The 26,288-nt window shown below is 42.5% G+C and overlaps 1 protein-coding gene across 2 annotated transcripts; it reads right to left on the bottom strand.

The window, feature by feature from the left end:
* Positions 1-2,015: 2,015 nt before the first annotated feature.
* On the bottom strand, positions 2,016-26,029 carry LOC127153742 (SLAM family member 9). 2 transcript variants are annotated; one of them, XM_051094980.1, is made up of 4 exons: positions 25,938-26,029; positions 25,346-25,675; positions 4,313-4,603; positions 2,016-3,837 (listed from the first exon to the last, which is right to left on the bottom strand). In XM_051094980.1, exons 1-4 carry the CDS (start codon positions 25,996-25,998, stop codon positions 3,707-3,709), a joined length of 813 nt encoding a protein of 270 aa, XP_050950937.1. In that variant the 5' UTR covers positions 25,999-26,029; the 3' UTR covers positions 2,016-3,706. The 2 variants fall into 2 exon arrangements, with proteins under 2 accessions (XP_050950937.1, XP_050950938.1); XM_051094981.1 differs by lacking the exons at positions 25,346-25,675; positions 25,938-26,029 and adding an exon at positions 18,239-18,349.
* Positions 26,030-26,288: the final 259 nt, after the last annotated feature.

Here is a 26,288-nt window from a genome sequence, read left to right as displayed (position 1 = left end):
TTACCTGCAGCAGACAGAACCGTGCTTGAACCCCAGATCTGTGAGTAAGACTGATGTATTTTTCGCCTCTTCCTATTTCTTTTTCACACAAAGAGTATGTTTAAATTAATTAACAGTATAAATGCAAAAACGGATGAATATACTTATGTTTTATCTAGGCTGAGAGCCCTCTTAATGACTGTCTTGTTTTGGAGGGAAGAATAAATAGAAGAGATGCTTTGAAAGTGTACGTATGATCTTCAAAACTGTGATAAGAGAGCACAGCTATTTAAACATTATACCCCCGTTTTCACAGACAAGTCTTAACGCTAGTCTCAGACTAAAATGCATGTTCAAGCGGTCTTAACTGAAAATATCTTTTACTGAAAATACTAAGGCCTAGTCCTGAATTAAGCTAAGCCCTGTCTGTGAAACCCTGTCTCTGTTCAAACATGGAACTTATACAAGAACGGAACAATTTCCTTGTTCAAATCAGATATGCACGTACATTTAAATCAATTTATGCACAAAAAATGTATACTTATGCCACCTTCACACCAAAACTCCAGATCAGCTGTATGTCATGGGTTAACTGAGACCTGGGGGTTGTTACATCAAAGAGGTCATCAGATGCCCATTTTCCACAAGTTGATAGGATTCTTTAGGGTCTTAATGAAAAGTCTATATTATACTTGGGTTAAAAATTCTCAATGGTAGTGTAAAACAACACCCTTTTTACCTTGTCAAAATGAGCTCTGCAAAAATCTTCTCATTCTAAGGGCTTGTTCTTTTAAATGCCAATGAGCTCTGTTGGCCCCTCCCCCTAACAACATGAAAAAGTGAACTTTGCATCCGATGACCCCTTCAACAAGTTTATCAAATAAGAACACTGACTCTCTCACATGCAATTATCTGACTTTATTACCAGTCCAAATATAAAAGTATACAAAAATGTGACTTAAATAAATCAAATAAATAAAAATATAGGCTACAGCCGACTGTATTTAATGTATTGTGCCTAAAATTTAATGACACTTTTTCCGATATATGAAAACATTTTAACATAGTTGCTACTTGCACAATCAATTGATCAGCTTTTTCTAGCCATGCAGACTTTCTCTCAGGTTTTATGACAGCTATACCTTTATGGTTATTATTAGGCCATTAAAACATTACAATCTAAAATTGCTATTTAAAGCATTAAAGCACTGAAAACACTAAATAAAAAGTTTTTCAGGTTTTGGACTTTTATCCCTGCTTTTCTTAGCGTCTTTTATGAAACAGCCCCCTGTTTCGACTCTGAGGATGATCACTTTATTGACTAGCACACTGCACATTTAAATGCAAACCCTTAAGTCAGATGCACTTATAAAGACTAACTTTTATGAACGTTTGCTCTTCACAGAAAAGTTGCTCTTCACAATGACAAGCCTGACATTACCCAGATGATAATTCAAAGGCCAGCTCTTTTTACAGTAAACTAGGTATGTATAAGTGCATTTATCCCATGTTGTAAATGCCATAATTACAACATAAATGCTTGGGAAAAGCGTTCATGTCCTTGTAGAACTCATAATTATCATCTTTAAACTCTGAATTTTCTGAGACATGATGAATTTAGGCGTTGATAATGTTGCCATAGAAACGCACACTTCCCGGTCCAAGGACATGAAAAGCTTCAAGTAGAACATGGTGTGAACGCAGCATATGATCTTGAGTATTTGACATCAGCATTATTTAAATGACTGATAATGTCTTTGTCAATCTGTTTCTTCCTCTGTTAGGATGCAGCTGACAAGATGGACTCCAGTAAGAATCCTCAGCATTGATCAAGAAAGTCCCCAACTCAACCCATCTAGAATAGAAATCATCTTGTAAGAAAATTTTGTAATGGATGACCGATCTCAGGCCTTCTGTGTCCATTGTTTTATGCCCTGCACCTGGACTAAGTGTATGAAAAGCACGTTATATTTTATTTAGCAGGTAATGCTCAACCTCAGAAAAGCTGAGTGTTACGTTTGTTGAACAATTTTTTTTTTTTTTTTTTCTTTTTTCATGTTTTATGGGAAAATGTTTTCAGGAAAAAAAAAAATCATGTTTTGTGCTTTTAAATTACCATTTGGAATTTAATTAAAATAAAATAGAAAAATTGCATAAAATGTTCCTTTATTTGTTTGCTTTTTCTTAATTTCTAGTTTAACAAATTGGAAAAGTAAAACAACTGATGCAGACTGTAAATAAAAAAATAGGGTAATGATTCAGGGTAATGATTCAGATGTATATTTTATAGCTTGAGCCAATGAAAAATAAATAACTTGCTCTAAATAATATTTTCTATGTCTATAAACATTAGTTGTTGATTAGGTGAATGAAAACATTTTAACAGATGAATGATGTATTACTCTTATCTGTACGAGCAAAAATGATGGCATATTTTGTTTCCACTAACAGGAATAATGGCAGTGTTCACACTAACTCCATAAGTCAGTGCACTGACAGCTTTCACACTCCACACAAAGACTTGGATAGGTGCCTAATAGTGAACATTTTTAGTTCAATTCACTAGTGAGTGCTTGGATTTCCTTCCTGATATACTGTAATTACCTCAAAGACCAGCCATAAACGTTCTGTTCATTTGGACCACATGACTTTGCCAATTTTTTTTTTTTTTTTTGTGGCTTACCAACTAATAAAACTTTGGTTGACTAAGCCTCTTCTCATTGACTAACTTCAAACTAACTTACTGCATGTCTTTCCTAAAAGCTTCTGTTTGTCTCCCACCCCCAATACAGTAAAACTGCACATTTTAGAGTGGCCTTTTACTGTGGGCAGCCTAAGGCACACCTGTGCAATAGTCATGCTGTCTAATCAGCATCTTGATATGCCACACCTGTGAGGTGGATGGATTATCTTGGCAAAAGAGAAATGCTCACTAAAGCCGGGCTCACACTACAGAATTTTTAGCCCAATTTTGCCCCTTCCTGAGAATCGGAGCAAAAATCTTGTTGAGCACCTCGATCGTTCCCGATGTTCAGCACGGATTATCTGGTAATGTGAGACGTTCACAGATCGAATCTTGCACCTCCTGATCTGCTCTCACACAAATCTGGGCCGCCCCAATCATATCAAACATGTTTGATATTCAGGATTTTAAATCGGGATGTTCACGGCTATGATTACGTCAGTACTTTCACAACAGTCAATGCGCAACCGCAAAACAGCTGCTGTACGGTCCGTTGGATAGTGGAGATGGAGAAAACTGCTTCTTGTGTTTTTGTAGTAACACTGTCTGTATAATATGTTGAACACGTACCTCAAATGCAAAAATAAACATTAGTTGTTGAAATAACCATCTGTTGCGTAAGATCACGTGAGGCGCTCCCTTCATCATGATAATCTTAATAATATCTTGTAGTGTGTGATGCACCACAATTTTCAAATCTTGTAGTGTGTGCATGTTTAAGATTTCGGGGAAGATAATCTGCAAAGATACTCCTTATGTGTATATACCAGATTTCATAATCTGTTAGGATTTTAAAATCCTGTAGTGTGAGCCCGTCTTAACACAGATTTGTGAACAATATTTGAGAGAAATAGGCCTATTGTGTACATAGAAAATGTCTTAGATCTTTGAGTTCAGCTCATGAAAAATGGGGGCAAAAACAAAAATGTTGCGTTTATATTTGGTCAATATGATTCATCTGTAAGAGTCTGATGATGATGTCTGTTATGATCTCTCCTCTTCAACTTTTCTAGATGTGATGTCATACACTACAATCAAAACAGCAGCCAGGCCCACCAAAGCAGAGATGATCAATCTGGAGACAACTTCAGAAATATGACAACAGAAAACACAATCTGAGGAAATAAAAGAACAAAATTAAACACAACAGTACATTTCAACAAAATGAATATTTTATCTGAGCAGGACCCTTAAATGCTCTGATAATACACTCATTTATAATTGAAAGTGAATTGTGTGATTTCTGCACACTATGCCATATCTAAATTCATTACTGTTCAAACGGGTTTCCTGAACACTCCACCCGATTTCCATAGGACAGCTGTTCTTAATTCTGGTCCTCATGAGCCCCAGTCTGCATGTTTTGTATGTATCTCTTTTGTTTTGTTCACAGGACATTAAAGTGCACAAAACATGTCTACTATGCAGATCACATGATTACAGTTAAATAACCCTTCACATTCTCTAGTAAGTTGTGTCTGTGTATAAAAATATGTGAAAATATGGGAACAGGATTGGGAGCAGACTTAACTCTGTAAATAAATGCCAGGATCACCAGTGGACACAAGAGCAGGACATAATATTTCATACCTTCACATGTATGACAGCGTTCAGTGATGTTGAGATGTTGAGTCTGGTTGTTGATGGGATTGTTGACCACACAGCTGTAGGTGGTGTTGTCCTGATTTAGCACCTCCAGAGGTAGAGAGAGACTGATGCTGAGATCAGACACACTGATGCTGGACAATAAACTGTTTTCTTTGTACCAGGAGAGACTCACATGGCCCATATTTACCACTGAACACAACAATGAACAATTTGATGATGATGATGATGATGATGATGAACAGTCTCTGGTAATGTTAGGAACAGGTAGACGAGCTGAAAATAAAGATAAAAAAGAATAAAATATGGGTTAGAATGCAGTTATGAGGTTATGACATAAATTATACAATGCAAAACATTTTTGACATAAATATGCAGTAAGAGTGTAATTTTTTTAAAACACAACCTCATGATTAAAAGCACAGGCCCATCCACTGAGCTAGAGGTCTGATTTCATACAGCTCTCTAGTAGGACCTGATCAGAGTTTTTGCGGTGCTGGATTAAATTCCAGAAAAAAAAAGCTGGTAGCAGTTACTTTTCAAACAGGTTTTCTGGTTAATAATTTGGGAAGGGGATTGAAATTTGGCACAACATCTGCCTCGAGAGCATCCTTCAGAGAGAGGATTGTATTAATTGTGGTGAACACAGAGTGAATAGAATCTGGGGGGGAGTGGGCGGAAGCGGTGTAGTGAAGGATACTCACGTCATCAATGGCGCTGTGATTTTAAGTCCACAAACACTTAAGGTGCGTTTATGAGCAGGGTGCAACTGCACATTTGTTGAGGGGTATGCAAGATCAGTGTTGGCACCCCCCTGTATTCTAGTAGCCCCTAACACTAACTCCCGCAGAAAACTTTCTGCAAGTCAATGACCAAAAAGCCCATTAACTAGCGTGTGAAGGATACAAACTCATCAGGAGTGAAAAAAGTAAAAAAGGTTTGAACTCCCTTCACCTATTTTCAATACCACAGGGAAAAAAGTATAAAGTGAAAAAAAAAAAAAAAAAAACGTGTCCCGTTTAACTCCTGATGGTAGACCCCAGACAGTAGAACACATTTTTTTTTTATTAATTTGCCTCAAAGTTATTCATATTTTTGCACTTTTTAAAATAAAATGAGAACACTGTAAGTAAAATTTACTATAAAGAACATCTGCATTTTTTTAATTTCTACATATAGAGACAATTCATGAAAAATTTGCCATGCTAAGTGGAAGATTTCTGCCAAGACTTCACCTGGTAGAAAAGCAAATACTATTAAAAATATAGCTGCTAGCAGCAAATATGGAGCCAAGCCCATTATGGCTATTTGGGGCATATTTGAATGCTGGGTTTTATTTGGATACTTTTAAACAATGTATAGTTCCCATGGTTAAACACTTGGTACACATTGAGTTTGTTAAAAAATCCTCAAAGCTATAGCCTTTTGATTTACATAGCATGACACTTATACACTGTGGTTAATTCAGAAATATTTATTTAGTTTTATTTAAATATTCATATTTCATAATTTTCTTATGTTCCGTTCATAGGACTGCCACAGACTCCCATTCGTGAAGAAAAAGATGATGAATACTGGCCCCTAAAAACATACAGATACAATAGGGGCTACAACCCCTTTGGGGCTTGGTCCCTAATAAGAAAACGTACAGATACAATAGGGGCTACAGCCCCTTCGGGGCTTGGCCCCTACTAATAATAATAATAAAAAACACATACAGACACAATAGAGGCTACGCCCTTTCTATGCCCCTATTATAGCATTTACAAATCTATTTACTGTCAAAGTTCAGCATTGTTTTGTATTGAAGTATGAAGTAGCAAGTGTTTTCAACTCATCTGATCTATTTGTATCACACAGATAGTCTATTTTGAATTTAAAACAACAATTTTCAGTGATATGTGGTTTGTATCCTTGTTTACAATCTTAGTTTCTCTCAGATGTAAATCAATTGCCTAGTCACACTGTTTTTTTTTTTTTTTTTTTTGAGCAGTAGAGATACTCAAGAAATTACATGGTATTAATCACTTTGGCCTCTTATAGGTAGTGGCAGAGCCAGGATGTTTTCATAGGGCTGGCCAGGAAGGGGCCAGCTACCAGTCTATAGTGGCACAGAAATCTTTGTTGTTTCGATACAAAAATGTATTTTACAATAACGTACTGGACTGTTTTAGTGCCTAAAACACAGCTGAATACAATTAATTTGTAGTTAATTGAGATAGTTGTGATTTAGATCAAGTAATACTGAGTGATTATGAAATTTTTGTTGTTATTATTGCATTACCTCCAGATATTTTAATAAAAGGGCTATCACTATAGTTTTATTGCTCACTCAGCGTGATTCTGGGTTTCAACACCCCCGAAATCTTGTTCTCCGTCACTGCATAGGCCTACTCATGGATGAGACATGCAGACAACTAGATAATTCAAAGTTTAGTCAACCTTAACTAAATTTTATATAATCACTGAACTCTGAAAATGTAAACAGTCAATGTTTAACATTCTATAGTTGTCAAAAAATATAGTTTTGTCATACCTAAATCGAGCTCAATACAAAGGGGGAAAAACAAACAAACAAACAAACAAACAAACAAAAGTTGTCTTTTGAATCCCAATCTGCAATAATGTGAAAAGGGGCAGAAGTCAACTACACACAAATGTCAGAATGTAAAATTAGTTATTTTATGCATTTAAATATGGTTTCATTTTCATACTTTACAAATTAATGAAAAATTAGTGCAGATTTTCTAGTACAACTGCACTGTACTCACATTTAGCCTACTTATGCATTAAATTGCAAAAAAATAAAAAATAAAAAATAATAATAATAATACATATCATCTCACACCCTACTGTGATCTCGAATTGCAGAATATTTCAGTAGGCTACAAGCATTTGAGAGACATTCTTAACCGAGATTCATATATACACACATGCACACACAGTTTTGCAGCTTTGATTGGCAATTTTGTATTTCATGACTTAATTGACGATGCATGGTTGTATTATGGTTGTGCAGTTTATTTATAACAAAGTGATATAAACCGTGTGCCTCATATTTACATAGTTGAAGAGCGTGCACCGTGAGCACGGTAAAATGGAACGGGACAGGTCAAAAAAGTTTGTTTCACTGACATATAACAATATCTTAACAGCCCGCAGTTCACTGTTGTTCTACTGAAGCTCATTTGGCACCTGTACTTTTCCGCACTTGTTTGACTCACACCTGGTGCTGAGGACAAGCTGAAGTGTGCATCTAAAAAAAATCTCCCGTTTGTTGTGGTCGTAAAGACGGGAGGATTTAGAAAATAATTTTTAGGGTGGCAAAGGGGTGGCATGGGGTCAATTCTAGGCACACCTAAGCCTTGATGTCAGTTCATTTGTGGGGGAATTGTGTTTTGTTGTAAGAAAGTGTTGCTTTGGTGTTGCTGTGTGTAGTTAAATAAGTTTGCCCTGTGATTGTTTGTTCCCCTTTAGTCATTCTCTACGACGTTACGTCATAACTGACGTATTTGGGGTCTCCCTTGGGAGGCCAATCACCTCTGAGTTAACTTAAAAGGGCCAATGAAAATTGGCGAGTGGATTTTGCATGCTAAGCCACTCCCCTGTACATATGGGTATATAAGATGGCGGCGTGCATCCACTCATTCAGATACGTGGATGTTTCCCAGGTGGAGCATGCAGTTGCAGTGCAGTTGCTGACCCAAGGTTGATGCAGGAGCTGCGCACGGCGACTGACTTCTCCCTCCTGGCAACAAAAGTCACGGCGCGGCCCCTTGGGCAGGTTATGTCCACTACGGTGGTCCAGGAGTGCCATCTTTGGCTGAACCCGCCGCAGATGAGTGATGCCGACAAAGTTCGCTTTCTTGACGTACCAATCTCCCAGGCCGGCCTCTTCAGCGACACTGTTGAGGACTTCTTGCACCAGTGTGAGTCCACCAAGCCACCGGGAGCCCGATCTCCGTCTGCTCATCACCCCCCTGCAGCCTCTACACCTGCTCCACCTCCTGCGACATCAAAAGAGGCAATCCCACAACCCAGGCGTTGAGCAGGCCGCAGGAGAGCAGTGCATTCCGCTGTTCAGGGCCCCGCTAAGAACACCCGCAAGTCTGCGAAGCGGCCCTGACTTGGACTACCCAGAGATGGAGGAGATTGCTCGACGGGGGACCTAAACATCTGTCCCCCCTCTCCCGGGGGAGGGCCGGCAGAGTGTTTCTTCACTGCTACCGCCGACCCTCTGGTTGGTGGTACCCACCCACTCACAAAAAGTACAGTTTTCTCTGGGTCTTTCGCCTCGAGATCAGTGTATGAGCGACACTTTGCTTCCTCAGATTCAGACTTGGAGCGTGACTTCGCCACAATCATTGGAACCACGGGTGAAGGTAAGGGCTATTCACCAGAGCGTAACCTTTCTCCAGAATGCTTCGTTTTCTGGTTTGGGTCATCTTCCCCTGGGCTGCCCCACCATGGGTACGTCAGCGACGGCTCCGTTGATCCCACTAGCTCGGCGGCTGGGGGCCTGGTTGGAGCTCCCCAACCTGTCTTGTTGGTTGATCCGGACTGTCCGACTCGGCTACACGATCCAATTCGCGAGGTGCCTGCCCAGGTTCAGAGGCGTCCTCTTCAGCTCTGTCCACTTGGACACAGATGCCTCTATCCTGCATGTGGAGATTGCGGTTCTCCTTGCAAAGAACGCAATCGAGCCGGTCCCTCCAGCTGAGATGAAATTGGGTTTTTACAGTCCTTATTTTATTGTACCCAAGAAGAATGGTGGGTTACGACCTAACCTGGATCTCCGCATCTTGAATCGGTCCATTCAAAGGCTACCATTCAAGATGCTGACAGCGAAGCACATTCTCTTGTGTGTTCGCCACCAGGATTGGTTTGTGGCCATCAACCTGAAGGACGTGTACTTTCAGGTCTCCATTCTTCCTCGACACAGACCTTTTCTTCGGTTTGCCTTCAAGGGTCGGGCGTATCAGTACAAAGTCCTCCCCTTTGGGCTGGCCCTGTCTCCCCGCATCTTTACCAAGCTTGCGGAGGGTGCCCTCTCCCCTCTTTGGGAGAAGGGCCTCCGCATTCTCAACTCTCGACGATATAGTATTCGTGAGATCTGTTGTGCGAGCACAGGGATCTGGTGCTTCGGAATCTCAGCCTTCTAAGGCTTCAGGAAAACTTGGAAAAGAGCAAGCTCTCCCCTATGCGAGTATCTCTTTTCTTGGTATGGAGTTAGATTCGGTCAACATGTCAGCACGCCTCACGGACGAACGTGTGCAGTCAGTGCTAAATTGTCTGAACCTTTTCAGACACAAGACAGCGGTCCCTCTCAAAGTTTTTCAGAGGCTCCTGGGGCACATGGCAGCCGCAGCCACTCCATATGAGACCGCCTCAGCACTGGCTATATGGCACTGTGGCACGTTCCGGGTGGGCGTTACCCTGGAATGTCGCTGCCTCTTCAGCCCCTGGATGGACCCTGCATTCCTATGGGCAGGTGTGCCCCTATCCCAAGTGTCGAGTCACTTCCGGCTTTGCTACTGTTCGGACGCCCTTGCTTACTGCTCCGCGCTTTGCTCCCTGTTTATATACTTTTCTCAGACTTTTCTAAGATTTTAATCTCAGCAGATCAGCACTGTGCAACACATTTTTGGCACAAACACTAAATTAAAAACTTTTTGTAACTGGAATAATACTATGAAAAAGGAGATTCTTTTCCTCCCACTGCCAGCAGTTTACATTTCGGAGACGGGAAAGTAAGCATGCCACAGCTGCTTACTTTCAACAGACGAGAAAGAAAATGCCTCTTTAGCCTCTTCTGGATTCTACTTGCTGCACAAACTGCCACAGACTTCTACAAAGGATTGTGGTTCTTGAAACAAAGTTACTTGCTGGACTTCCAAAACAGGTGGAACACTCAGCAGACTATCGTCATGGACCCCCTCAGCATACAGCCCTGTGAGCCCTGTGAACATAGTGAATCTCAACAGTTTATAAATGTAGGGGAACAAGCCGAAACTGATTGACACACTAATCGATGGCACAAACAGGGAGCGAGACCCAAAGGCACTCGAGACATCAGATTGTCACAAGTATCTCGTATTGCTGCAGTAGCATCCTCTACCCCAGATATGGCTATGATAAGGCTTGCAAAAACTGGTATTTTACCACCTCCAATACAGCTTGAGAACAGATTTGAAGCACTAATGAATGTGGGTGAGGAATCCCCAAATGTGATTGAACATGGATCGTATGAGCCAGCAGCTAAAATAGGTACAAACAGGCACTCAAAGTCAAGCAGACAGCGGCATTCAGCCCAGAGTGCGGCCGAGCCCAGGACTCTGATAGTGGGTGACTCCATTATGAGAAATATCAGTAGCAGGACTACAACTACATGCTGCTTTCCTCAAGCAACTCTCTCTGATGTGAACAAGAAACTTAAGAACATCCTAATGAAGCACAACACTGCAAATCGAATCATCATCCATGTAGGGAAGAATGATATTCAGAAAGAGCAGTCAGAACTCCTGAGGAAAGATTTTAGTGAACTCATCGAAACACTTCTAAGACTTGAAGTTCAGCCGTTCATCAGCGGACCACTCCCAGCAAGGGGAACTAATATGTTTTCACGGTTGCTTGGGCTGAATGCATGGCTACAAAGAACCTGCAGTCTAAAAGGAGTCAACTTCATCGACAACTTCAATCTTTTCTGGGGCCATAGACAACTATTTCAACTGGATGGTCTCCACCCAAACAAACTTGGTGCAAGAGTGCTAAAGGACAACATCTATTTTCACTCTGTCATCCTTCAGTGGAATGTGCCAGTCCACCCAACGTGAATGGCACATGCACACCTGGACAAAGTATGAGTGACCACAGGACTTCACATCAGCTTCAGAGTTGTCATGTGATTGACACCTCCCACAAGGACACTGACAACGCCACACAGCCACAACAAGCACTGCTCATGGACACTATCCCGGCTGAGCCCTGCCCACAGAGCTCATCACAGACAGACTGTGATGTACTACAACAGCTCCAAGACTCAGAACTGAAGGACGACTTTCTGGTAAACAGCCAGGGAAGTCAGGACAAAGGAAAGGACGGGAAAGGAAAGGACGTGTCGTGACGTGAGGCCAAGTATGGTGACCCATACTCTTAATTTGTGCTCTGCATTTAACCCATCCAAGTGCACACAAGTGCAGCCATATTGCTATCGCTGCGATGCCCAGGGAGCAGTTGGGGGGACTTGCTCAAGGGACTCACCTCAGTCGTGGTATTGAGCGCTGGTTATTCACTCCCTCCACCCTCAATCCATGCCAGACCTGGGACTCAAACCCACAACCTTTCAATTACAAGCCTGACTCCCTAACCATTAGGCCACGGCTGCCCCCAATGCAAGCAAGTGTCATTTGGTCAGTACTTGTCTTTTGAATATCTAGGGATTGTGCTGAAAGGTGCTCCACGCATTTTATTTATCATTATTTACAGGCCTCCAAAATATTCTCCAGCCTTTGTTGAAGAGTTCACAGAACTGTTATCAATGATTTCCTCAGAGTTTGACTGTTTTGCTATTGCAGGGGATTTTAATATTCACATAGAAAATGCAGAAATCAAAACCACAAAAGAAATAATAACTGTTTTAAACACTTTTGACCTGATTCAGCATGTGCATGGACCCACACACAATCGTGGGCACACTCTTGATTTACTCATTAGTAAGGGTCTAAACATTTCATCCATTGTCATTAAGGACGTAGCACCCGGGACCTGAAGTGGGACACTCACATCGACTCCATTGCAAAAAAAGGCCCAACAAAGGTTGTACTTCCTTCGACAGCTGAGAAAGTTCAACCTGCCACAGGAGCTGCTGAAACAGTTCTACTCAGCCATCATCGAATCTGTTCTTTGCAGATCAATAACTGTCTGGTTTGGCTCAGCTACAAAATCAGACACCAGAAGATTACAGAGAACGGTTCGGACCGCCGAGACGATTATTGGTGCTCCCCTGCCCACCCTTCAAGAACTGTATACATCCAGAGTGAGGAAAAGGGCTCAGAAAATCACTCTGGATCCCTCAGACCCATGCCATCCCCTTTTCGAACTTTTGCCATCTGGTCGGGGCTACAGAGCCACAAATACCAGGACAGCCAGACATAAGAACAGTTTCTTCCCTCGGGCAATATACCTAATGAACAGTTAAATGTTCCTTGTAATTCCTTTTATGTGTAAGCATACTTGGCAATAAAGCTGTTCTGATTCTGATTCTATCTGATCACTTCTGTATTTTCTTTGATATATTGATTTCTCTGTCAGAAAGAGATGCATTAACAAAAACACTAGTGTGCTATTTATGAAGGCTATATCTTCAATGCCAAGCATTTCTGCAGGCTCTGTGGATCTTCTCCTGGAGTCCTTTAACTCAAAAGTTAAGAATGTCATTGATGACATTGCACCAGTGAAAGTCAGTAAGATGACTGGCAGACAAAAATCATCTTGGAGAAAATCAACAGCAGTACAGAGTATGAAAAGACAATGCAGAAAAGCTGAGCGGATGTGGTGGAAGATGAAACTTGAAATTCACTATAGAATCTATAAAGACAGCCTTCATGCTTTCAATATGGAACTAGCCACAGAAAGACAGAAGTTCTTCTCAAACCTTCTAAACAGTAACCTAAACAATACTCAAACTCTTTTTGCTACTGTTGAGAGACTGACAATCCCCCCCCCCAAGTCAGATTCCCAGTGTAATGCTCTCCGACAACAAATGCAATGAGTTTGCTTCCTTCTTTTCCGAGAAGATCAATAATATCAGAAAGGTGATTAGCACATCCTCAAGTTATGCAGGGGTCACACAGATTCAACCTCACTTTCAAAAAGAAGTCACTATGTCTGCTTTTGAAGCAATTGATAGCAAAACTTTGGAAGAAATAGTACAGCACCTTAAATCCTCAACATGCAACCTTGACACACTTCCCACATCTTTTTTCAAAAGTGTGTTTAACTGTTTAGCAGCAGATCTCTTAGAAGTGGTGAACACCTCACTTCTTTCTGAGACTTTTCCAAACTCCCTGAAAACTGCAGTTGTTAAGCCTCTTCTGAAAAAGAGCAATCTTGATAACACCACATTGAGCAACTATAGACCAATATCAAATCTTCCTTTTATAGGCAAGATTATTGAAAAGGTAGTTTTCAATCAGTTGAACAACTACTTAAACTCAAATGGATACCTGGACAATTTTCAATATGGTTTCCGACCGCATTACAGTACAGAGACAGCGCTCGTTAAGATAATAAATGATATTCGCCTAAATTCTGATTCTGGCAAAATATCAGTGCTGGTACTACTAGATCTTAGTGCTGCGTTTGACACTGTCGATCATAACAATCTTCTAGAGAGACTGGAAAACTGGGTCGGGCTTTCTGGGACGGCTCTCAGTTGGTTCAGGTCATACTTAGAAGGGAGAGGTTATTATGTGAGTATAGGAGAGCATAAGTCTAAGTGGATGTCCATGACATGCGGAGTCCCTCAAGGCTCAGTTCTAGCGCCACTCTTGTTCAGATTCAGAATCAGAATAGATTTATTGCCAAGTATGCTTACGCATACAAGGAATTTGTTTTGGTGTCACAGGCTTCCAGTGCACAGAGACAACAATAATAACACAGAGAAAATAATATAAGTTGAGAATACAAAAATACACATATGTAAATATAAATAGACAAAAATTGTAATATAAGATTTAAGAAAATAAATAAATTGTATATACAGTTGTGCTACAGATGATAGAAAAAGAACAGAATAGAATAGAATAGAATAGAATAGAATAGAATAGAATACAATAGAATGAGATGTCGGGAACATTTAATTGTTCATAAGGTATATTGCCCAAGGGGAAGAAACTGTTTTTTTGTCTGGCTGTCCTGATATTTGTGGCTCTGTAGCACCGACCAGATGGCAAAAGTTCAAAAAGGGGATGACATGGGTGTGAGGGATCCAGAGTGATTTTCTGAGCCCTTTTCCTCACTCTGGATGTATACAGTTCTTGAAGGGTGGGCAGGGGAGCACCAATAATCCTCTCGGCAGTCCGAACCGTTCTCTGTAATCTTCTGGTGTCTGATTTTGTAGTTTTTATGATTATCCTACTTCCTTTTATGTAAAGCACTTAGAATTACCTTTGTGTATGAAATGTGCTATATAAATAAACTTGCCTTGCCTCTAAGTCGGGCTGCAACGGGCAGGCAGCTTTGGGCTCCTGGACAGGGCCTCGAATGCAGTGGCACATCAATTGCCTCGAGTTGCTTGCAGTGCTTATCGCGTTGTGCTGGTTTTTGCCGATGTTGCGCGACAAGCATGTGCTAGTCCGAACAGACAATATTCCAATGGTAGCGTACATCAACCGGCAGGGTGGTCTGTGCTCCCATCGTCCTCCCTCAACTCGCCCGCTAGGGATGGGACGATAAATCGTTGCAACGTGAATCGAGAAATGATTCAGCATCGATTCAAGATTTTCCGAACACATCGCGATTTTTTCTCAAAACGATTCTGAGCTTAGTTTGGAACAGCAGATGGCACTGCTTGCTTTAGAAACAGCCGTGCTCTGCTCATTTCCAAGTCCTTACACGCACTTGAGCCTAAAATAATCATTTATACAATTTGAAAAGGTTGAAGCGAATTACAAGGGTGTTCACAGTGGGCTGTGTTTACAATAATCTTGCGTCATAAAAACATTCTGAGCCGAGGTGAAATTACATGACTCAGCCGAAGGCACAAGTTCTCTTCAGCACTCTTCTTCATGAGCATTTGAGTGTGTGGATAAAAACTAGATTAGAGCGCCATCTGCTGATAAAATCTAAGCTCAGAATCGATTCCAAAGAGAATGGCGATGCATTCGGAAGATCTCAGAATCGATCCACGAATCGATTTATTGTCCCATCCCTATCGCCCGCCATCTCCGCCTCTGGAGTCAGACATGGCTCAGATCGCTGTGCGCTGTTCACATTTTGGGAGAGCTGAATCATGCAGCCAATGTGCTCTCATGACAGTTTACTCTCCCCGGAGAATAGCGACTCCAACCTCAGGTGGTCCAGCTCATCTGGAGTCGATTCGGCGAAGCTCAGGTAGATCTGTTTGCTTCCCTGGAATCCTCCCACTGCCAGCTGTTTTACTCCCTGACCAAGGGAGGCATACAGCTGGCCCCGGGGCCTTCTCAAGTACAATTTCCCCCAGTGACCAGGGAGGACGAGGAGCAGGTTCTGCTAGTTGCGCCTTATTGGCCCACTCGAACCTGGTTCGCCAACCTCATGCTCCTCGTGGCAGCCCCTCCCTGGAAGATTCCCCCGAGGAAGGACCTTCTTTCTCAGGGGATGGGTACAATTTGGCTCCCGCGTCCCAATCTCTGGGACCTCCATGTGTGGCTTCTGGATGGGACACGGTAGACCTCACTGGCCTTCCCCAAGCTGTGATTAACGCCATCACTCAGGCTAGAGCCCCATCTACAAGGCAGACCTATGCCTTGAAGTGGGGTCTATTCACTGACTGGTGTTCCTCTCGCCGAGAGGACCCTCAGAGATGTGCGGTCGGAGTGGTGCTTTCCTTCCTCCAGGAGAAGTTGGAGCACAGGCTTTCATGTGGCGTCCTCCATGCCTAGAGGGGGCATAACACAACAACAAAGCAAGCCCCCATGCATAGTTTTGGAAGGGTGAGTAGATCCAAGTGCGAGCTTTATTATACAGATCGTAGTTAGACAGGCAAGGTCAATCTCCAACAAACAGTGATAATCAGGGCGAGGCGAGAGCGTAATCCAATAAGACAGGCAGAATGTCAAAATACCATGAGAGCAGTCCAAAGTAACAAAATAAACAAGGCAATGAGACAAGGCAAAAACTATGGCAATGGAACTATGACTATGACTATGAAACAAAACTATGACCATGGAAATAACACTATTAAACAAGGAAAAATGCTTGGTAGAGTCCACACAGGCAAAACAATACTTCGCGCGGCCTGTTTGGTGTAGGCCTCCTTAAATGGCCACCAAACAGGAAGTAACCCATGAAGCAGCAGAGGGAGCGGTAACAGAGAGTCAATGGGTGAGGCGTTACAGACATACATAGTTGTGTTCACAAATATTGCATTACTATTACGTAATCATCTATACTATTTAAAAAGAAAAATAAATAACAACATTTCAATATCCATAGTGGCACCAAGTCAATAAACAATTTAAAAAAAAACTTCAACAGGTTATAAATGTTTCTGAGCTTGTATCACTAAAGACGACATGCGATTCTTTGAAATTACTGCTTAGATGGCATAAATCACATTTTAGCGCAAGTTTAAGATGTTAATGTCAATGATTTAATGTTAATTTACTAACATTAGAAAGAAATACAATAATATCAAATCACTGAAACTGGATCAGTTTTGGAAACAATGTTTGATTTTCTGTTATTAACAGAGGTGGGAATGTCTATAAGCATTCAGAACACACCATTAACCATATTAGGGGTGTCACAATATACCGGTATTTACAATAAGCATGAAATATTGACATTGTGTTAATTTAGGGTGTGACAATATTGTTAAGGGACTAAAACAACAATTCAGCCATTATTTCACTGAAGACTTCAGTTCATTTGCTTGGGTCAGAGATCTGTTCATCTGCCCAGGAAAAGACCTTCCAGCTGACATGGGGGACCAGTTAGTCAAATTAAAATACAAAACGAGACCGTGAGACCTCTACAGCTCTTCCTCTCTGCCATCATTTTGGTTGAGCGTGATGCCTGAATATCCTCAGTTCCCTTTCTGTTGTACACACCGAGTTGTGTCGAGTGTACGCCACTAGGGGTCTCTCTGGAGCCCAAACACCTCACTTTGAGAAAAGGCCAATGAATTGGGTGTGCAGATTTTGCATAGCTGGCCACGCTCCAGATATCCAGGTATAAATTGGGCAGCGCGGGATCTGCTCACTCATTCTTTTTCTTTGGAGCCGAATGCAGCATCTCTCTGTGAGAAGCTGCACCATTCACCTCTTTGTCATTGGATTTATGGCGCAAGCAGCAGTCTCTCAGTCAGTCAAAGTTCTTGTGGGAAGGTGGCAACATCAGCTTGTCAGTAGGTTTTCTAGAACCTTTGTTAGGTTTCTAGTTTTTCCTCAGACGAGCAACCCAGAGGAGGTGGGCTAACTGACCTACCCAGATTCACTCTCAACCTGGGGATGAGAGATGGATTCGGCCCCATTCCGACCGTCTGTCATCTGGCAGACAGTCACTGCCTTTTCAGTAAGAGTGTCCCCCCTCTCGGTTATCTTACAACACTATGGCCCTCCATGAGATGGCCAGATGCGGAGTCTGCTGACCAGGATGCGTTGGGCACTCACCTGGTATCTCTGCATGTTGGCAAAGGGACCTTGTGTTCCTTGGGGCTTTCATCTCCAAGCACGGCGCCCTTTGCTCTATTCAACCACAACATCCCCACTCCAGGTACATCAGATGTAGTTCCTCTGAGACTGCTAGCAGAGTCCCGAGATATTGGGGCCCAATCCCTCCTGTTGCCTTCTCAGGACTACCTGACTCGGCTACGTGACTCAGGTTGCAAGGCATCCACCAAGTTCTATGGCATTCGCTTACAAATCGGCTCAGGGTGAGGATGCTGTGGTCCTTCAAGTGGAAAACGCAACCCTCCTGGAAAAGGGTGCAATAGAGCCTATCCCCTCAGCTGAAATGAAGAAGGGGTTTGTCAGCCCCTACTTCATTGTACCAAGGAAGGGTGGTGGACTCACACCAATCTTAGATCTGAGGTTTTTTGAATCGGGCCCTTTACAAGCTCCCGTTCAAAATATTAACCTTTAAACACACATTTCTTCATGTGTCAGGGTTCAAGATTGGTTTGTGGTGTTAGACCTGAAAGACACGTACTGTCATGTCTTGATCCTTCCAAGACTCCGTCTTCGAGGTCGGGCTCATCAGTACAAGGTTCTTCCTGTGGCATATCTCTGTCGCCCCACACCTTTACAAAGGTCACGGAGGCTGCCCTTGCTCCCCTCAGGGAAGTGGGCATATACATTCTCAGTTATCTTGGTGACTGGCTGGTCCTAGCACACTCACATGGTTCAGTTTGCACTCTCATGGATATGGTTCTCAACCACCTGGCTCGATTAAGACTTCAGGTCATCTGGGAAAATAGTAAACTCTCCTCAGTACAGGGTTTCTCTTTTCTCTGTGTGGACAGAGTACAGTAGCCCCCCTTTTATGTACCAAGGCTCCTGGGGCATATGGCATCCTCAGCTGCGGTCATGCTGCTGGACCCGATGCATATGAAACCGCTGTAGAACTGACTTTATACCAAGTCCCGAGATGGGCGTGGCACCCAGGCACACATCATGTGTACATCACACACACACAGTTCAGAAACTTAGAATTGTGTATTATCTCATCTTTGCAGGCTGGAGACTCAAAAATGTTTATGTGCTATTGTCTCTATAGGCGAACGACTCAGAACAAGTAGTGTCTGTTGGAAGGGTACTTTATCCCTTTTTAATGAGGAGGAGACTGGAATCTAGCCCTAGTGTGAAACTCATTTGCATTTAATGGAGTACAAAATTAACCCTCTGGTTGTGTTCAGATCAAATTGGTCCGGAAAAGATTTTCTATTTCCTGAAAATACTAGTTAATGTTATCCAATTGGACTCAAACTTACTGACTTTGCTCACACAGGGTAAAAGTACTTAGATTTTTTTTTTTTTTCTAATTTTTCTAATTTTTTGTGGGTTTTATTTCACCTAGTCACACTTCCCGGTCAAAAATGACCAGACTCCAAACAACTGCTTATAAATCTCGTATTATGCTATATTATTAAGATTGGATTTATTCTTTTTGTCAACTTGTTTTCTTTCATTTAGGACTGGTTTTGTGTTTCTATTTGCATCTGATTAATTGTAGGCCTCATTTATCTGAAAGTAGGCTCCTCATTTTTTGAGTGAAAAAAGCATTTCCCCTTCTGTCGTACACTCTGCATTGTGTCGAGTGTACGACACTAGGGGTCATGGGCTCTTGGGAGCCCTAACACCTCAGACAACTTTGAGAAAAGGCCAATGAAATTGGGTGTGCAGATTTTGCAGGCTGTCCACGCCCCGGACATCTGGGTATAAATAGGACAGCGTGGGATCTGCTCACTCGTTCTGTTTTTCGGAGCTGAATGCAGCGTCTCTGTGTGAGAAACGGCATCATTCACCTCTTCGTCATTGGATCTACGGCACGGGCAGCGGTCTCTCCCTTCTCTACACAGCTAAGTGTTGTGAAGGTTCCCCTGGGGTGCTTCGACAGCGATCAACAAGATCTCCTCTAAAAGAACTAACCTTCTCTAAACAAAAACTGACATGGTACGGATTGTGTGTTTACATCATGCCTTTCCGTCCGTGTCCTTCTGGTTGCTGGTTCTACCTGTCCCCTAACGATCGGCACGATCACTGTGTTCACTGTTTGGATCGCGAACATGCTGATGCGGCATTCGCTAATGGCAGTTGTCAGGCTTGTGAGGAAATGCCCTTGAGTACACTCCGCTCGAGAGCCACGTTCTTTGTAAAAAAAAGCCGCAGCTCACTTCAACTGCTTCCCGCTCAGGTCCTTCCACTTCCGGGTACGAGGCCACAGCAATGTGTGTTGAAGAAGAGGGAGGGGAAACGAGTGATGTTTTGCCGGGTACTGCCCCTCAAACCACTTGCCCCAGATGATTTTGATAGTTCATCTCAGTACGATCTGGATCTTTTATTTGGAGCTACTGCTGGGGAGGAGGAGATTTCTGCAGCATCAGAGGGAGGACGTGAGCCATCTGAAGCTGACGCCTCTTCTGAACTCGCCTCTTTGGCGGCTGAGTTTCAGTCAGTGGTGGACGTTGAAATGCAGCCAAAGAGATCAGGCTGGAGTGGGTTGCCCCACACCGCCCAGAGCCTTTGAGGCTGGATGATTGGTTTCTGGGTAACAACCGTGACTCCCAGCCGTGCTTGTTCCCAGTGCCTTTCTTCCCTGAAGTGCATGAGGAGTTAATGAAATCGTGGAAGGCCCCTTTCTTGGCCAGAACATGATATACTAACTCCTCCTCCCTCACCACCCTCGATGACGGTCCAGCAAGGGGTTACACGGAGGTCCCCCAGGTGGAGGGAGCAGTTGCGATGCATTTTTGCCCGCAAAATGCCGCCACCTGGAGGGGCCGCCCGAGGCTGCCGTCCAGGGCATGTACGTTTTCTTCGGTGCTCGTGGCGAAGGCTTACACAGCTTTTGGGCAGGCTGCATCCGCCCTGCATGCCATGGCTATCCTGCAGGTCTATCAGGCCAAGGTGTTGAAAGATCTGCACGAGTGCCCGACCCAGAGCTTCTGCAGGAGCAGCGTTCCACTACCGACTACGCTGTTCCCCCATGTTCTAAAACAAGCAAGTTCATTCAGACGATCTCCCCCACCAGGGAGATCCTTTGATTGGTTTCCTCCAAATGAACTCGCCAGGCAAAGCAGTCAGTGGTCCTCGGGGCTTCTTATCTCCAGCCACAGACCGTTCTGCCAGCCACAATACCCTCACTCCAGGAACGTCGGGTGTAATTCCTTTAAGGTCCCTAGCAGAGAGTTTCCCTGTCACCCCGTGTCTTTACGAAGGTTGCGGAGGCTGCCCTTGCCCCCCTTCAAGGAAGTGGGCATTCGCATTCTAAATTATCTCGATGATTGGCTGATTCTAGCTCACTCGTGAGATATAGTTTGCACTCACAGGGATGTGGTTCTCAACCACCTGGCTCGTTTGAGACTTTGGGTCAACTGGGAAAAGAGCAAACTTCAGAGGAGGACTTCAGAGCCCTTCCACCTTCAGTGGTGAACATCCTTTTACAGGCTAGAGCCCCCTCCACTAGGCGGCTGTAAGACCTAAAATGGTGTATTTTTGTGAACTGGTGTTCTTCCCAAGGGACGGACCCACGGAGATGTGGCATTGAATCTGTGCTATCCTTCCTCCAAGGAGGCCTGGATAGGCACCTGTCTGCCTCGACACTCAAGGTCCATGTGGCGGCTATATCAGCCAATTATGACTTGGTGGAAGGCAGATCGGCTGAACCCTCCTCGTCTGCATCTCATTCCCTTTTGGGATCTCGCTGTGGTCCTTCAGGCCTTACAGCAAGATCCATTTCAGTCCCTTCAGTCAGTCGATCTGAATGCCTTCTCTTTAAAGACTGCCCTCCTGACTGCACTCACTTTTATCTAAAGAGTGGGAGACCTTCAAGCCCTCTCCTTCAACAGTTCGTGCCTGGATTTTGGACCCGGCAGACTCTCACATTGTCCTGAGACCCCATCCTAGATACGTGCCCAAGGTACCCACCACTCCCTTTAAAGATCAGGTGGTAACCTTGCAAGCTATCCCTTCCCAGGAAGGTGACCCCAACCTAAACCTGTTATGCCCAGTCCGTGCCCTGCGCATTTATCTGGAACGTACTCAGCCCTTCAGATGTTCCAAACAGCTCTTTGTCTGTTTTGGAGGACAGCAGAAGGGGAAAGCTGTCTCCAAGCCCTTGCTAATTCTGCTTCTTTAACAGACATCTGCAGAGCTGCAGGTTGGGCAACGCAAGGTAAGTGGCATTTGCAAACTCTTGGTTGGATTAGTGCCCCATATGTAGTGGCCCCTCATGTGGCCCCATGTGTGTAATCTCCACCTATATTCTCTGTGATGCGGTGTATCTCCGAGACATTCTTGTCTCTTGGCTCTGAGTTCTGGTTGCACTGGTGCGCCTAACTTTTTTTCTTAGGTGCACCCAAATTTTCATCATTAAATGCATCGCATTTAATCGCCATTTACAATTATTCTAATTCTTATTTTTGCATGATGATATAATGAATGGATGGTTGATTTTTAACAGCAGATTCAGCTGATCTGCACATTCCTGTACACTTATATAAGCTTATAATCACTCCTGCTTTTAAGCCAAATCCACGCTAAAAAAGAATAATGTTAACTGACATCTGACTCTCTGATGAATCTCTGATGAAATCGGTTGGGTGTTTGAACGCCTACTGGATCCTTGGACAAAAGTTTACAGGGGTTCACCCAGTTTAAGAATTTCTGATCATAAAAATCAAATTACTTACATTTTTAATGTAATGTTTTCGTTACAATGTACTGATTCAAATTAGTAGTCAATAATAATCCTTATTTTAATACTCAGCGTGCCTCCCTTGACATGCTCTCACGTATGAACAGGCAGCACCCGGGCTACAGATATAACCGCCATCTGCGCATTACTAATTGCTGTACATGGTCTTCCCACACTCCCTTCACTATCTCTGACTTAGACCACAGTATGGGCCTAATGTGTGTGTTGAACCACAGTCGCAGAGACTTTTTTTGCCCTCGAACGGCTGGTCGCACCAGTGCGACCTCAGATTTTTTTTAGTCGCACCATTGAGAAATTAGGTCGCATTAGGTCGCTCTAGAGCTCTGCCTCTTACCCCCCTCTGGGCAGGTTGTGATCTCCGTAGTGCCCTTTCCCTCCGGGGAAATTGGCATTGTCCCAACATTCTCAAGACACTCAGCTACTCCACTGAGGAAAGGCCTGGCTGCAGGACCCTGCCTGCGACAGGTCAGTTCTTGGACTTTGGAAGGTCACAAAGAGGTGAGCTGCACTTATTCTAACATGTTGGCTTGTTATTATCTGCACCCTAAACACTCGTGACGCGTGTCTGAGTTGTGGCATGTTACACAGGGACCCCTAGTGTTGTACACTCAACACAACGCGGAGTGTATGACAGGAAATGTCTCAGTTACTTATGGTAATCCTCATTCCCCGATGGAGGGAACGGAGACAGAACAAGTGAGCAGATCCCATGCTGCCCTATTTATACCCAGATGCCTGGGGCGTGGCCAGCTATGCAAAATCTGCACACCCAATTTCATTGGCCTTTTCTCAAAGTTGTTTCATTTGTACAAAATTGCACAAAGTCACACTTGTCAAAACTGGCCAGCTATTGAAAATGAATGGGGAAGATCTTTAGTTTGAAATTATTTTATTTTCTGAAAAGGGACACAAAGTAACACTTATGCTGTTCCTGTTAAATCTGACCATTGTGACACATTAAGATTATTTACATTATATCATTTCATGGAACAACAAACCATAACTGTTTTATTTTAGTTCTATATATCCTGCACACTGACACTATCAAACAGAGAAAATATTGTGAAACAACAAGCTGAAGCTCTCTCTGTGCTAAAGCATTTATTTGTAAACTTTCATCTACTCTGTGAGAACATGAAAGCCTAAAAATATAGGCTAAAGACAAGGCAGTTTGAGCGTGTGAGTGTGTGAGAGGTTTATCACAGAGAGAGTTATCACAAAAGCATATTTGCATGCAGTTCAAGGTAGGATGAAATAGGTATAATACTCACAATAGTTTGTGTGTATGTAAGATAGCGTGAGTATATACATGCACAGGTCCAAGGCCTTTATGTTTGCAAGCACAAAATGCTCCTGTACACTAGTTGTTTCTCTTACTTTCATTCTTCCCTAATCACTTTCAAAGGCCGACAATTTTTGACAAGTGAGACTTTCTACAATTTTGTACAGTTTTGCCTACTTTTGGATAAATGAGGCCTACGATTAATTGGATGCAAATAGAAACACAAAACCAGTCCTAAATGAAAGAAAACAAGTTGACAAAAAGATTGAATCCATTTTTTTGTGATAATATAGCATAATGATAGATTTATAAGCAATTGTTTGTCCAGTCATTTTTGACTGGGAACACCGCAAGTGTGACAGGAATCCGAACACAACCAGAGGGTTAAACAGTGCCTTTAACATTTTATCCATACAATTTTTTTTTCCAAATCTCTTTCAAATTATACCTAACATCATGGAGAGCAAAAGAACTTGATAGAACTACTACTTATTCATTCCATAATATGTTAATAGGCCAGCTCCCATAAACTATGATATTAACAAACAATGGCCATTAACAACAACTGTACTTTGTCAGAGGGTGAAGTACATGCCATTCCATTTAAAATCCATTTAAGGTCTCCAAACATAGGTATGAATGGATTTGGATAGATCTTTGTGGCCCTTCTTTGTTTCGGCCACTGCTGTTACATCCAAAGATCCTGAGGAATTTTTATGGCAATCCTTTCCTAAACCTTAGGATTGGAAGTGGTGGTTAGGGTCAACCCATAGTCCAATGAGAAGTCCTCTCTTCGATGGTCGTGGATGCAGAAGGACTCCCTTCCTGTCCGGCATGAGGTGTCTGGCAGTTGTCTTGGCATCTTCTCTGATGTTTCTGAACATTTGTTTATGTTCTCTCTCCACACCAGCAGTTAGAAAGGGTCGATGCCATAAAGCAGTCCTCGTAATGACATCTCGAGTGCCGTTCACCACAGCAGGATGAAAAAAAAAAAAAAAAAGTCCTGTGCAGACCTCTACACTAAGCCACACTTCCTGCATCTTCATATATTACCAAACTGGCATATGAAGTTACAAGAGTGCATGGGTTATATACTGCTGCTGTGGTGTTTTTATTTTGAATAAAAATAAAAAACACATAAAGTGTTACAGGCGTTACACACAGCATGAACACAATATACAAGGGCTGACCAGAAAGGTGATTTTAGTTTTGGAAAATGCCAGAATTGACAGGGCACCAGATCTGGGCTGCAGGTGGTCAGAGTCACCTGGGTGAGTTGATGTTTCGCCAAAAAACTCTGCACGAGACACAATGCATGGGCTAATTGTTGTGATAAAGCTGCCAATCACCAGTTGCCCATAGATGTGCCTGTTTTCATTGTAATGCATCTCTCATCTTGTATTTTTCATATTACACGGCTGGATACCTTATATATAAAGTATGGCTATAGCCAGCCCTCGTATACCAAGATTTGTTTTAGTACACCAAAGTAATGACTAATTTTGCTTTGTGTTGAATGTTTAAAAATAATTTAGTTTTGTGAGGCTTGTAAGCACTTCTGTAATAAATAATGTAGTGAACTGTAATTCTTTACTCACCATAGACAGTAACATTGAATGTGTATGTGGTCTTTTTGCTGCTTCTTTTGATGGTCACTTCATAAAGTCCAGAATCTGTGATTGTTGTGTTTGTGATGGTCAGAGATCCAGTTTGATTGTCCAGCTTGAGTCTGTCTCTGAATCTCCCATCAGGACCGTCATATATAGAGATATTTCTTAACTCTCTGCCAGTTTTAGCTACGAGTGATTTGTTAGTTCCAAACGTCCACATGATCATAGTAATGTCCTGTTTTTCAGTAACAGGAATGTTTAGAGTGACAGATTTCCCCTTCATTACTAATACTGACTTTACTTCATTAGCAAATACACCTAAAGAACAAACAGAAACAGTTTCTCTGTTACACATACACATCAGTTACACATTTATTACAAGGTAAAAAAAAACAAAAAACAAACAAACTTAGAAATCAAAACAGATTTCTGAATTCACACATATTGAACATTTTGAATTTTGGCTTAATGTTCAAATAAGTAAACTGAACAGTGTTGAAATTTCTGTTTTGTTGTTTGTTGGTGGTGGAACGTAAGTATAAATGCAAATATAAAATCATAACACTTTTTTGCCACTTACCAACCAGTTGGAAACAGCACAAACAGCAAAACGCAAATGTATGAAACATTTTCTTAATCATAACAGATGTCTGAAATAATTTGTCAAGTCTGAAAACCCATGCAGACTGAATTAGACCACACCCTATGTCTTCAACCACACTTTGTTCTTAAAACCCGCCCCCAAGGCATGTCAAACAAAAATGATTGACAGGAAAGACCTTTTTTGTATGTGTGGGGGTGGATGGGGCTATAGCCCCATCAGAATTTTAAATACCCCCTAGGAAAGGGGAACATGAGACCAGTTCGGACCACTGCCAACCTTACACTCTGTGCGTGAATGAGCGTAACCAAAACCGGTGACAATATCAAG

This window comes from Labeo rohita, chromosome 22 (assembly GCF_022985175.1).
Source record: "Labeo rohita strain BAU-BD-2019 chromosome 22, IGBB_LRoh.1.0, whole genome shotgun sequence".
NCBI lineage: Eukaryota > Metazoa > Chordata > Actinopteri > Cypriniformes > Cyprinidae > Labeo > Labeo rohita.
This window is presented reverse-complemented; position numbering and strand designations above follow the sequence as displayed.